Source organism: Astatotilapia calliptera, chromosome 5, assembly GCF_964374335.1.
Source record: "Astatotilapia calliptera chromosome 5, fAstCal68.1, whole genome shotgun sequence".
Lineage (NCBI taxonomy): Eukaryota > Metazoa > Chordata > Actinopteri > Cichliformes > Cichlidae > Astatotilapia > Astatotilapia calliptera.
The window spans coordinates 17,824,029-17,839,029 of record NC_137426.1 but is presented as its reverse complement, the minus strand read 5'-3'; the positions used below and the strand labels follow the sequence as shown (position 1 = coordinate 17,839,029).

General features: G+C 40.8%; 1 protein-coding gene across 2 annotated transcripts in view; it reads right to left on the bottom strand.

Moving 5' to 3' along the window:
- iffo2b (intermediate filament family orphan 2b) overlaps window positions 1-15,001 on the bottom strand; it is a 34,062-nt gene that overhangs the window by 4,955 nt on the left and 14,106 nt on the right. For both annotated transcript variants that reach the window (XM_026167690.2, XM_026167692.2), the window contains exons 2-5: window positions 3,750-3,810; window positions 2,306-2,401; window positions 1,242-1,412; window positions 229-377 (exon numbers count right to left, since the gene is read on the bottom strand). In XM_026167690.2, coding sequence (XP_026023475.1) covers window positions 229-377; window positions 1,242-1,412; window positions 2,306-2,401; window positions 3,750-3,810 — 477 coding nt within the window. The remainder of the gene's footprint in view (window positions 1-228; window positions 378-1,241; window positions 1,413-2,305; window positions 2,402-3,749; window positions 3,811-15,001) is intronic.

Here is a 15,001-nt window from a genome sequence, read left to right as displayed (position 1 = left end):
ATATTCTAAGTGTTGGTGGTAAATAAATGGCCATATATTTATATCTGTTGTGTTCTGCTGAAGGAGCACACTGACTGTTAGCTGCAAAACTGTGAACACCAGAGGGAGATGAAGGAACATGCCAGAAACTATACTGGCATGCTGAAGGTGCAGAGCTCATTTAATTTGATTCAAAACAAAATACCAGTTTTACTTTTGGTGCATGTATCCATGAAAAGTGTCGCTTACAGCTGGTTAAGCATGCGTTTCATTTCATCCGTGATGTTGAGAGACCCGGGGACCTCCTCCTCTGAAGTACTTGGCTCGGCATCCATCTCTGAATTCTCCTCATCGGACACGGCTTTGCGTTCTTTTCTCTTGCAGCAGGCCATGGCACCCTGAAAAACACAAAGACCGTTTGCATCTACAGAGAACCTAATATATCTCATTAAGCATAATAATGGCAATTTAGAGCACGCAGAAGTCTGTCAAATACTGAGCAAAAGGCCTCATTTTCAGTCATGAGCCTGCACTCATCAGAAGCCAGAAAGACGCAGTGCAAGACATGTATGCTTAAAGTTAATATACAGCTAATAAAATAACGTAGAAATTCATATTTTATAAAAAAAAAACTACAGAACAGACTGTGTTTTTCTGCACATGTGCATGTATCTCTTGTTCGCATGCATTTTACAAACATGCATAAATGTTTTACGCTGACAGCAGGCTTCATAAACTCATCTACAGATCAATATTTATTGGCATATAAAAATTGTAAATTGACAAATTTCATTAAAGGTAGGATCGTATATAACATGTGGTACATGAGAAGTCACCAGCTTGGTTCACGGAGGATTTATTCTTGGGCTTCAGCCAGCAATGTCGGCGCAATGTGATAACCTTGTGTGCAGCGAAAAGTTGGCAGGTCAGCATTTCATCTTTTGTTTATGTGTGTCTGTGTGTGTGCGCGTGCATTCTGTACATAAGTCTTCTCCATGTCTATTTTTACGTGTTTGCATGAGAGCATATTTGCGAACATGCAGCTATGGACTGATGCCCATTTAGGGCGGGGGGTGTCATTCAGTGCATGATCAGCTGAGAAGGAAAGTAACAGTCACCACACAGCGAGCACCTGGCAGATTTCATCTCATCAGTGCCGAATTTCTCCTTCACAATACAATTTAGCTTCTTCCTGCATTTACTATCGGCTCATCTAAGAAACTGGGAGAGAGCAAATGAATCCGGGGCAGATGGACACTTGCCTTCTCAGGAAGCGACCTTGCGGGACTAACGTTGAACATTTTTGACATGTCCTCTGAGTTGCGTTGCTGAGCCACATCGCACAGTTTGGCCGTGATGTCAATCCGCCTGCAGATGTCCATGTCCACCCTCCTGGCTTTCTCCTGAATCTTGGAGTCCAGGTCAGACATTTGCTGTATGAGGACAGAGAGCGGCTCTTTAGATGACGTTCATACCGTCGTGATTATCAGCTGGTGTTAAATTGCGTCCCACATTTCCATGCCGACTCTACCCACACCAACATAACACTGTCATTTTTATCTGAATTATTCATCTCAACAAGCACTTGCAAAATAATGTTAGTGCATTCATCTATGTGCAGTTCAAAAACTATACTTTGGCCTATTTATTATCTAATAAAAAATATGCAAATTCTGGTCTGATAAGTATGCAGAGGCAGACATGGAGCATGGAAATATGGATATTTTTTTCTGAGCAATTATATCCAGAGGCACAAATACAGACTGTCTAACCATTGTAAGGCTTTAACTAATCTATGCCTCCTAAAACATCCTCTACTTCTGCATCACTTACCCTTCTCTTAATGCAAATAACAGGGAGTAATGTAAAGCACACAAAAAGAGACAAAGAATTGAAAATCCATGAAACAGAAGCAGGCTAAACAACAGTATTTTACAAAACAAAAACAGCATGTGCATATATTTATCCCCAAGCAATTGCGAGCTGTGACGTGCCCCCCTGCAGTTTATCACAAGTGAACTGTATATCAGTCTGAGCAGACTTGCCAGGGAACAATACAGTGCTGCACAGAACAGGAAGTGCTCTGGATCTACAGCTGCTGTCTGAGCTATTTCAGGAATATTGTCTTGGATGATTTATAGTATTTTATATATCACAGATATATATATAAATTTTATACCTGTATGCTACAGGAGGGGTCATGCAGGGAAGTAACTGTCAATGTTGTCAACTCTTGAACACTAACCTGATTTATTTAAGTTTGGGAGCCAACACAGTGAAAGGAAAACTGATAATGACTTCACCCTGGTGCTAAACGAACACTTACGTCACTCATGAGACTCTTGAAGACCACAAGTTCAGCCTTCAGTCTGTCCACTTTCTCATTAAGATCATCCTGAACCTCTCCTGCCTCCTGGGCGCTCTGAAAAGGATGTCACAGAGAAGAAAGCAAGACCAGGAGGTTTATATTTGCATGATCAAACATTTGCTTTCACTTGAGGCTATTTGCATTTTAGGATATTGACCACAGTGTATAAGGACAGGAAACTAGATAAACTGACTAACAATTTAAGAACCTTATTTACTCAGATAAAGGGACTGACACCATTCTCCTGCCTACAGCCAGCTTACTGGCTCAAAAAGAATCCATGAATTTACTGTACCTACAAGCACCACAAAGTTGTTATTTTATTCGGGCCTTTATGTGCTGTACTACTATTTCCCAGTCTCATCCTCACTGTATATTTTCAGGTAGAGCACAAGAAGCACACAGTGTGGGAGTAGGATAATTTTTATTTTTCATCTATCTCTCAGCAAACAAATAAATAACAGTATTTTCCAAAATGTCAACCCATCCATTTAAACTCTGCACTGGTAGTTATACCTGTTTTTGAACATTACGTTCACTACTCGTATAGTATTTTCTTAAAATCTCACAAACCCACAAAGATGACTATTTAGCAAGTAGAACTGAAAGGCTAACAGTTCAGCCCGCCTTGGTTTAATTCACCACCAGAGGAGTACCAGCTTTTGTTTCTGTGTAGCATACAGCCCTCTGGCTCTGGGCCCTGAATATAAATGGTGCTTTTGCACAGAATTTACTGCCTTTGCAGAAATCCCCACCTCTTATGCATACAGCGACATCAGCCTGTGTACTCTAAAAGGTTAAAGCCCCTAGAGGGATACCACTCCACCTCTCTATCTGGGATTTTGCTGACCCAGAATCTAAGACATACACGGATGCTGTCCCAGATCGATTTGCGCAAAAGCCGAAAAAAGCAATGGATGCCAGCTGGTTGAGACACTAACAGTAGCTGGGACTGTGTGTGTTGCAGTGTCAATAGAGCCTCAAGGTGTGACACTTTAAATTGATTTTACCTCTACATGTATTCCTTTCAACTCCTCTGAGCAGAAACATAATGGTGGACTGTTGGTGATATTTGACGTTCGTATCTATATCAAGGCCAGCAGGCTCTTCTTGATGGGTTTGTAATCAGGTTTTTCTAATCTGACAACCAATCAAGCATCCTCCTGGTTATAGCTGCTTCTAGTCCAGCTGTGCTCACACAGCACAACACTGTATGTTTATGGATATGTTGTATAGCAGTTTTGCAAATGCAAATGCATGCATGCACATGCCATTTTCCAGATTATTTTATATATTCCCGTCTGCATGTACTAAATTGTCCTTACCAAGCCATCAAATAGCTGTGCATCAGTATGTTAGTAGAATATATGTTATTGTTTGTGTGTTCTTAGTGTTTCCCAACCTGCTGCAGGGATGTCACCGTTGACTCCAGCTGCTCTCGTTTGGACAGCTCCTCCTCCCATCTGCAACACAGAGCACAGAGGTGGGTCAGTTACCGTCGGCCTGTCCCCAGGGGCCCAGCAGACAGTGTAATGGTACTTTTGTGGAGTTAATACTCCCATCTCTGATTACAAAACGTCCTTGACAGACTGGGACCACACCCACAACCCACACACCATCCCACCACCCCATTTTTCGATCTTTTGTCTCCTTCTTCTTTAAACAGTGTCTTTACAACCACGCTGCTTCAATGAAGACAATAAGGAAGAACTGAGTCCCATCCTTCTACAAACACTGCTCGTGAATAGTCTTTGAAACATGACTGACATGCCACCATGCTTCAGTCCTGTCCCAAGTCAATCCCAAGTTTGTGAAGTCAGAAATGTGTTTTAATGTTTCTAATGTTTGGTCATTATACATTTGAAGACACTTATCAACACTTACTGAAATTCCAAAATGTATTAAAGATAAGCTGGGCTGAATTCACACCAAACAATCTAGGCTGATAAGTCACGCTTGTGCTTAGGAGAAAAAAATATGATGTTTAGCAGACATAAAAGAACATTTTGCTCAATAACAACCTCATGGTCAAATTATTTTCCACCTGTCTGCTATTAATGACTTTGCAGCATTCAGTGCCAATAAACCTACAAATGGTGACTCTACCATCACACCAACTGCCACTGCCATCTATAGAGTCACACCACCAGTGCTGCTAAAAATAAACCACCAGACCCCCCCTGTTAGCTGAAAGCTATGATTAGCAATGCAGGTCTTTCCTCCCTTCCTCTGTCTCTCTCGTCATATAACTCTTCCGCACCATGGCAGCTCTGTATAAACAAAATCAGGAGCCTGCTCAATTTGCAGTATGAAGCTATTGCACAGAAAGCACAGGAGGCTCAGGCTACTGCGTCGGTCAGTTCAGCGTCCTACTAATACCCACTGTTCTTGTGCCCCAGGATGAGAGACAGCAGATATGCTGAGTCACAGATGCTTTCCAAAAGCCACTCAGAATGAACAAGACACTCATTCAGGAATATGAAGTAGCTGCACAGTATGAGACACTGTGGGCCACAGAGGAGGATAAAAACAGGAGGGGATTTCTGTGAGGTTGTGCGAGAGACCGAATAAGCCAGTGGGAAGAGCGGTGTAAGCAGCACATGCCTAACCATACATGTTTACTGTAAGAGAGAAAGCTGACATGGGATGAACACTGCTTCATTGTGGGTTAGATCATCTATAGCCCTCACAATGGAGAAGCACACCACAGCCAAAAGTCAGAACATGCGTCACTAGAGATTCACTTTTCCAACAAAATAGGCCTTGTTTCCATTCAGGATCCAGTGAATGTACACTGTCTAATTAGAGAGAAGTATTCCCTGGCAGGGCGTGCCAGCATGCTTCGTGATTGAAGCCTTGTTCTAAAAAATGCTGGCAGTGGTGTTTACTGTGTCCACAACACTCTGCCCGTCTGCAGCAGAACTCTGGCTAAGGTCAGTGAGGTTCACAACTGCATCACATCCTCTGCAGACACAACAGCACCTGCATTACGCGCTGTCTTACTTGTGTTGTCACTTCCTGAATGCACACTAGAACCTTTTCATTCAGACTGTTGGTGAAATCATGGGAATATAGGATTCCCTTGATTTATAGGAGTAAATCAAGGAAATACATTTTTCAAAGCTATATATCACCTATCAAAGTTGCTTCCACATTATTTGGAGCCATTACAAATCACCGGTCCATAAAAGTACACCTCACCGACCTCAGACACCATCATTGTAAGCTTCTAGATAAAAATGGCTAACCCAAACAAAGCTGACATTCCAGCAAAGTTACTTCATCTGACCCGTCTGCCATAGCCGTGGCTCTGCTTTTCATGTTCCTTTGGCATGACTTAATCAAGATGAACACCGGGAGTCTCCTTACAAGGACAAAGACAGCAGGAGGATTAGAGTCTGTGTCAGCTCATGCACATCTGTTTACTGCCAGACACCGGCTCTGAATCACCGCCTAATAAATTAAAAGGTATGCTGTTACAGATGTGTTTATTCTGCTGAGAACGTCAGCTTGAATTTTAGCAATATATCAAAGAGATTTCATTTCTGTCATATTCTGACATCTGAGATTTGCCAGTATTATTCTGATTTTAGGACCATTCTTTGGACATATATATATATATATATATATATATATATATATATATATATATATATATATATATATATATATATATATATATATATATATATATGTCCAAAGAATGGTCCTAAAATCAGAATCAGGTAGGTAGGTAGGTAGGTAGGTAGATAGGTAGATAGGTAGGTAGGTAGATAGATAGATAGATAGATAGATAGATAGATAGATAGATAGATAGATAGATAGATAGATAGATAGATAGATAGATAGATAGATAGATAGATAGATTATATACATTTTATACATATTATACATTAAAGTATAATATTGTAAAGGAAACAAAACATTAGTCAAAAAATTGTTGAAAAACAAATTACAACATTGTATAAAAATTACAATCATCAACTCAAATACTTGGTTCTAATTGAACAGAAATTTCTATGAACTTGTAAGAACTGTGTAGGACATGAATCAGTCTGTGTCAGATCCTGAATTTGAAATTTCCACTGAAGTCACGGGTGAGAGGCAAGTGGAACCAAGATCTAGGCCATTTGTTTTTTGAAGTTTGCAAAGACGGCTAAATTTTGCCAGTGGTAGTTCACTCTTTGCAACATAGTACGCTGTTCTAAACAGATTTTTCAGGTTTATTTTTAGTATGTTATTTGCAATTGGTGTTTGTTCTGGGAAAGATATTGCAGACTGAGCAATAATGCATTTCTTGCATTTCTCATGGGTTCTAATGGGGGCCTTTTTTAAAATGACTGGTCCCAGTAACAAAGGCGCTTGTCGACTCAGAAATCGAGAGAAAACCAACAACACACCCGGCAGAACATTATGTTATTTACACGGGTGCACATAAGTGGTCCGCATGTGCGCATTCGCTGTCAAAATAAAAGACGCGCACCAGATAAGAAGTTGCAACGCGCGTTTGCGTCCATATAAAAAGCACTGTTTTTGTCCGCTAGAGTGGGATTTTCACGGCACATTCCGCACCACATCTCTGTGCGTTCATCATTTGTTTGAAGCCAGCTCACCCCCTGCAACCACTTTTCCGAGAATACGCGCTTCTTTTGTGGTTCGGACTCCTTCTGACATTTCTTTGGAGGTGGAGGAACACCAAAGTAATTGCTTAAAGGAGCTTCTTCGACATCTTTAAGAGTTCTAAACAAATGTCTGTCCTCCTCCAGAAAATCTTATGTATGCAAACACGCGTTGCAACTTCATATCTTGTGCGCGTTTTTTTTTTTTGACAGCGAATGCGCAGCTGCGGACCACTTATGTGCAGCCCCGGTTATATAGCTCGTCATATTGCAGCCACAGAAATTCTTTTGTCCATGAAACCATAAAGCTGCACTTTCTTTTTGCCTTATAGTCTGATTTGTCATAACTTTTCCGTTTTGCGGTAAGCTTTTCTTTGGCTGTCACTTCTTCACCCTGACCTGTCTCATTTGGCTCAGCAGAACTAAAATATATATATCCTGCTGCTTTTACACACACACACACATAACGGTCAGCGATTCTCTGCGCGATCAACCTCTCATATGTTTAAGCTTGCTGCGGGAGATTTCACTTGTCATGTTTGCATAGTAAGCTAACGATTGATAAGACGATGTCAGAGGAATTGGTGCGCAAATTATCATCACTCACCAATCAGTACTGTCGCTCTCTATACACAGTTCGCGCGATTGCAAAGTGAAAGCAAAAAACGAGCGCAAATTCAAACGCGACTTCAATATGTCACATATTGACAGTGGCTCATCGATGCCAATGACATAATTACCCAGCTACATTTCCGAAAGAATGCAAAAGCATTGACATATATTTTCCTTCCTACAATAGCCCGACGGGCAGGGCAGAGATAGATTTTGGTAGCCCGACTGGAAAAATCGCTAGCCCCGGGATGTCGGGCTAGCGATTTTGCAAGCCATGTATCTGATTGAGGAATCACTCATCTTTGGAAAAGAGAGTTTATTACAGAGAAATGGCTCTTTCCAAAATAAAAGCTATACTATACGCTTCTTCTGGGCTATATTCTCAGTAGCATATTTTAGCAGGTCAGGGCTGTTCGGGGTTCTGTTTGTACAGTTATGTTTTGTTTATGTTGCCATAGTGACGGGTGACGCCCTCTCGCTGCGACGGTGTGTCCTTCCGGGGTCAGAGGGCGCCCTGTGTGTTGTTGTTGTTGCTATGCGGTTGCCGCGCTGAGCAGTTAGCTAGCGGCAGTGTTCTTCTGCAGATGTCAATAAACGGCTGTGCTGCTTGGCTAGCTCACGGGAAGCAAGACCAAACGACACCTCCGTCTCCTCCTTGTCTGAGCTTGCCACATTGGTGTCAGAAGTGGGATGATGGTAGCACCCCATGTTCTGACCCGAGTGACTTTTCTCCCGCCGGTCGTGACCGGCCGGTGCGCCAAAAGAAGGCACTTGGACATTTGCAGGACTTTGTGTGGGGTAATGGGGTCGTTGGGGACGACTGACGCCTTAGGTGGGGGCTATGTAGCGGGTCAGGGCTGTTCGGGATTCTGTTTGTACAGTTATGTTTTGTTTATGTTGCCATAGTGACGGGTGACGCCCTCTCGCTGCGACGGTGTGTACTTCCGGGGTCAGAGGGCGCCCTGTGTGTTGTTGTTGTTGCTGTGCGGTTGTCGCGCTGAGCAGTTAGCTAGCGGCAGTGTTCTTCTGCAGATGTCAATAAACGGCTGTGTTCCCTGGCTAGCTCACGGGAAGCAAGACCAAACGACACCTCCGTCTCCACCTTCTCTGAGCTCGCCACAATATTAAACATATCAGGTCCCCATAAGGAGAATCATGTGCTAACGGCTGTCTAAATGACTCGGATAAAGTTTGTAGCATGCTTGTTGTTTTTGTCTGCTTCCACTTGTCTTTGCACTAGGATGATGTTGGCGTAAATGTGCAGTCATATTCGTTGTGTTCCCACTAGTGCTGTCAGCGTTAATCTCGTTGAAATGACGTTAACGCCACAACACGGCAAATCTCCGTTAACGAGCTACCCCTGATCACGGGGCGTGCGTGAGGCTAGACGGCCAACACGTTAACGAGCTAACTGCGCTAACACACTAGTTCCCACCCATGTAATTGACCATTGCGCGGCACATCCAACATACTGTTTTACTTTAGTGCATGACTTGCTTACCTTCAGGGTCATACGTCACATGAAAACCAAAATAATTCCAAACGCCAGATCTGAATGAGGGTGGGGGAGGTTCAATTTGCCATTTTGCAAGGAGAGCTTAACTTCTGTCTCGCTAGCTTGCCCTGTGCTCTTCCTTCTGATGATGCTGTCTAGGGCTGCTCGATTATGGCAAAAATGATAATCACGATTATTTTCACTGAAATTGAGATCACGATTATTTGACGATATTTATTTAACCCTTTAAGACCTACTATAGAACCAAGTCCACCAGAGCTTATATTATTTTTTTTTACATGCTGTAGTGCCATTTGTGGGAGCATTTCAAGTTGCTATACATCAATACAACTGTTATAGCCCATATTTTAATAATATGTATGCATTAAGTCCATAGTAATTACATAAATTGCAAAAAAGTGCAATAAACTACAAAAAAAATTGAAAATCGCTTTTGTTTTGTTTACATATATTTCTACTTGGAGAAATTTAAGAGGCTTATCCCTCAAAACTTTAAATACAATAAAGTTGCAAAAAATAGTTTCCCACCACAGGAAATTTATTTTGAGTGTCTTCATAGTTTTATTTTGGAGATACAGCAATTTTTATATACTGCAGGAAAAACAAAAAACAATCCTATGATGCAAATTTGCAAAGAAAACAGCAGGTGCATCATTTCACTGTGGGAAGTGTTACGAACAGCTGATAGGAACGGCAAAGCGTGTTTCTGGAATATTATGTTTTTGTTCCTGCAAGCGCTTTTTATGCAATTTTTGCAAAGCTATATGTGGAACAAGACCGAGGACAAGCTGATGGCATCAGATGTAAGTACAACTCCTCCGGTTTCATATGCAAAACAAATTATTGCGCTAGCTTACACGGTTCAGGTTCTACAGGGATTTAAAAATAGTTATGCAAAATGGAGCGTGCTGCCCTGACCGGCTTTAAAGGGTTAACAATGACTTTAAAAAAATAATATAAAATAGTGTGCAACACCACTGAAGTTTTTTTTTTTTTAAACTCTCTTTTCAACCAACGGCAGTCACTCTCCAAATAACTTCTGCTTAGCTTTCCGAGCTTCCCTCGGGTCCTCTTAATCAGCGGTCTCCAACCTTTTTTGCGCCATGGACCGGTTTATGCCCGACAATATTTTCACGGACCGGCCTTTAAGGTGTCGCGGATAAATTAGGGAGGGGCTAATAATCGGCTCAGTCATTTTTAATGATCGTTGAAAGCCCAGATCGTAATCGTGATTAAAATTCGATTAATTGAGCAGCCCTAATGCTGTCTGTGTTGGCTCAGTGGCTCTGCACTCGACAGTGCAGCCTAGGCGGAGTAGTCAAACGCAGATTCACTGAGCGCTCAACACAGACAGCATCGTCAGAAGGAAAGTTGATAAAATAAATTACAAATTTTGTATTGTTCGATACATATGCGTACCGAACCGAAAGCACTGTATCGAACGGTTCAATATCGATACGAGTATCGTTGCACCCCTAATAGATAGATAGATAGATAGATAGATAGATAGATAGATAGATAGATAGATAGATAGATAGATAGATCTATATCTATCTATATCTATAATGTGAGAGTAGAAAATATTTTCTGCATGCAAGTTTCACTTCGCTTAGCCATTAAAAGCACTCTACACTGGTGCTTTGGCATCAGTGTCAAGAGTTTAATTATGTTAAGTAAGATTTCATTCAGTCCAAAGATGTGCAGTGGGGTGAATGCCCATATGGGTGAATGTGGGTGGGAATCTGAGTGTGAATGGTTGTTTGTCTCTATATGTTAGCCCTGTGACAGACTGGTGACCAGTCCTGGGTGTACCCTGCCTCTCGTCCTATGGTAGCTGGCATAGCCTCCAGCTCCCCCGCAACCCTGCAAAGGATCAGTAGAAGAGAATGAATGGATGGATGGAAGATTTCATTCTATCTAATCTAATAACATAGAGTAATATAAATCAGCACTACATGCTTTTTGCACTGGAGTAGAACATTTTTAAAAAGTTGCTTGATTCTTCGTGATTCATGTAAATCAGTGATTTAAGAGAATACTGCAGTGTGGTACTGAAAGAGGAACCTGAAGTGTATCACATCAAACAGACATTTCTCATATGTTTGTCTGTTGAACAACAGCTTGCCAAATAACCCTCCCTGCCTTGTGTGGTGTGTCTGGGAGTTACATTTGCACGCAAATTGCCTCAGTGTTTTCCCACTACAGCGCCCGAGGACACGGAGCATGCACCCATCCAAGTCTTGATCCGCACCTGATTCTTTGTAACAATAGTGCTCAAGGTGATAGTTTTATGCCACTCGTAGTGATTTACTGGTGAAACTGTCAGAGTGAAAATAATTGGAGGTGACTATCCAAAGATTATTATCTTAATGATTAAATGTTCATCAGAAAGGTCCTAAACACTTATGCAACAGGCGGTAACTATTAAAGAGAGCATGGAATATGCAGTAAACACCAAAGAGAGCATAGGGAAAACTTTGAGGTGTGGTTGCATATCATACCACAAAGCCTCCGTCGTTCATCGCAAATAAAGTTTTAGTTCAGCCAACACCCTGTTTCAAGTATGTGATATACTGGAAAGTGTTTGTGTGTGGAAGCTTTAAGAAACCAGGCAACAAATTACAGACTCAAGCACCAATTCTACATATTAGAGCAGATTAAAATCCTGCTATTCAGAATATTTTTCTGAAGTCAAAAGCGGCTTGCTCTTTTGTTTCATAATCTTTCTTCTATGTTAGGTCTATATATCACTTGAAAACTGGTATATATAAGAGGGAGACTTCGAAATTAGTAAAAATGTGTTTCTCAAAGATGCAACACATAGAAATGTGCCAGTGATTTACAAAAAGATATGTTGGTCTGACTGAATTCCTGTATGTTTAGCACAATATTATCTAAAACAATTAAGTAATTGAATTGTGAAAACTATAAATCACATTCCTTCTTTATTAATAAAGTTTAAATGTATAAGGGCACAAATCAGTGTCTGCTTTCTCAACTAACTCCGCAAAGGGGAACCTTAGGCGAAACTCTATTAAGAGATTTTAATGGCACAGTGACAATAAATTCTCACGCGAGCGGAGAGAGAAAAGCAGGAAGCCCTGCATGATAACAGAGTGAGGGATCAATACATGGGACTACGTGCAGGACAAACACTTAGCCATTTAGTTGAGCTGCTTGTATGAAATGAGGCCGCTGACAGCTTTGATAAATCATGTCTAAACGTCCTGAGTACTTGTGATTCCTCCGGTGGACAGCTAGAGGTGTCTATGCGATGTCTTCTAGATGACACAACCATTCGCCATTTTCATTAACATTGAATCAGCAGGCTAGTGTCTCTACATTATTCCCCCCCCCCCCCCCCCCCCCGAAAATTGCCCTGACAGGATCAGCTTCCTGGGAAGACATGACTATATCGCAGTTATGCAAAATAGAGAGAACAATGTGATCTTCGTTACTCTGTCACTGGGATCATCGACTAAGTTTGGTGATACTCTGTAATCTATAGCTTCCCCAGACTCCACTGAGAGACATATGTGGGGTGCAAATGAAGCAGTTGCATGAAATGGATCAGGGCCAGCACGTAAAGCAGCTCAGAGGCCCACTGACGACAAGACACCACTGCAAGGTTGAGGCGCGTTTCATTTCTGTGTTCCAATTAACCACCTTCCTCTCTGACCTCAGTACATGTCAATAACACACACACACGCTTATTTGTCTTCTACTGTCATGTAAGCTGTGCACAGAGAGGCCCGTTGCTCACTGACTGGTGATTTTTCTGTTTCTGTGTCTTAAATATAGCCCTCCTAACCCAGACAGGGCACAGAAACCAGCAGGAGCCACCAGTGTTGCTAAGTGACCACAGATGAACATGCTTATGTTTTACAGGAAACACAGCATGTTTCAGTTCTTTTGATTTCTCAGAATCTTTTTTTCATAAGAGGGGTTTTGTTGTTTTCACTTTTTTTGTCACTGATTTTTTTTAATTACATGTTGTGATGGATTATCTTCTCCTCCTCCTTGAATATGTTTATATTTTTTTATAGGTAAGATTTAAAAAAAATGTAAAAGTTCTAGTTTTCCACTTGTTGTCCTTGCAGGGACTATTTAATTTATTAAAGTGAATCACAGTTACAGCCCTGACAGAGGACGAAGACTCTACATCCATGATGTTGTCTTAAGCAGTGCTCTGTGCTCAAAAACAATGCCTGCTAACCTGACGATGATGCTAACAATACTGACGCTAGCATGCTGAGCTGGTATAACATACAGTGTTTCCATGCTAAGATTTTTAATTAGTACTCAATGCAAGCTATAAGATGAGCCTGAGAGGACTGCCATTATGCTGTAGTTATTAAATTAGCTGAACATTTTTAAAACCCTGAGGACCACAAATCTATGTACCAAATGTAAACGCTGGTTTATTAAAAACTAACTGACAAATAAAATCCTACAACACATATTTAATAATAATCAGCTACAAAAGCACATGGATGAATGGATGAACGATTCAAATGATTTGGGTAGGTACCCCTCATGAATCCAAAAGACATCAGATGGTGTCTTGTGGTGTCTGATCATGTAGGGTCTGATGCAGGGACACTGGTAGCAGATATTTTTGGTCCCATGGGTTTTGGTGTGGGATTGCTGGATTGAAAGGTTACGTGTTTGGAGATCTGTCTTGGGGTATTTGTCATGTTCCTTGAGCAGGGGCGTGGGAGCAGTGGGTTTCTTCTGCTTGGTTTAGATGATTTAGATGATTCTTACGCTATTTTTGTGAGCACTACGAAGTTTTTGGACATATAGTACCTCTCACTGAGATAAGCACATTTCTCTGAGTTTATTCAACTTCAAATTATGTTAATCGTCTGGCAATGATAATTTTAACACTCCATTTTCTTTTAGTACAGTTGTTTATTTTAAGTTAAATATCTTCCGGTCTGTCTGGGAATACAAAAACAGACAAAAGACAATGATGAAGCCGAAATCCACCTAAAAAATAAATAGAAACAACCTTTATGCCAAATTGGTCTTAAATGTACTTTGGAGAGAGTGAGAGGTCTGAATGATCACACCAAATTAGGGCTGCAGCTAGGGCTGCTCGATTATGGCAAAAATGATAATCACGATTATTTTCACTGAAATTGAGATCTCGATTATTTGACGATATTTATTTAACCCTTTAAGACCTACTATAGAACCAAGTCCGCCAGAGCTTATATTATTTTTTTACATGTTGTAGTGCCATTTATGGGAGCATTTCAAGTTGCTATACAACTGTTATAGCCCATATTTTAATAATATGTATGAATTAAGTCCATAGTAACTACATTAATTGCAAAAAAGTGCAATAAACTACAAAAAAAAATTGAAAATCATTTTTGTTTTTTTACATATATTTCTACTTGGAGAAATTTAAGAGGTTTATCCCTCAAAACTTTAAATACAAAAAAGTTGCAAAAAATAGTTTACAACAACAGGAAACTTATTTTGAGTGTGTTCATAGTTTTATTTTGGAGATACACCAATTTTTATATACTGCAGGAAAAACAAAAAAACAATCCTATGATGCAAATTTTCAAAGAAAACAGCAGGTGCATCAAAATAAACTATTTCCAGCAGTGCAATTCGAGTTCTAAGCATCCCAGAAACTATTCAGAAAAGTCAAACATGACCAGTATAGGCCTTTAAGGCCTACAAGTAAAAAAAACTACATTTCCGCGAAAATGACGTCACTTCCGGTTTCGGCCAGGAAATGGCGGACATGTGATAGTTCGCGCTGACGCCTGTTTCACTGTGGGAAGTGTTAGGAACAGCTGATCGGATCAGCGTTTCTGGAATATTATGTTTTTGTTCCTGCAAGCGCTTTTTATGCAATTTTTGCAAAGCTTTATGTGGAAGGAAACC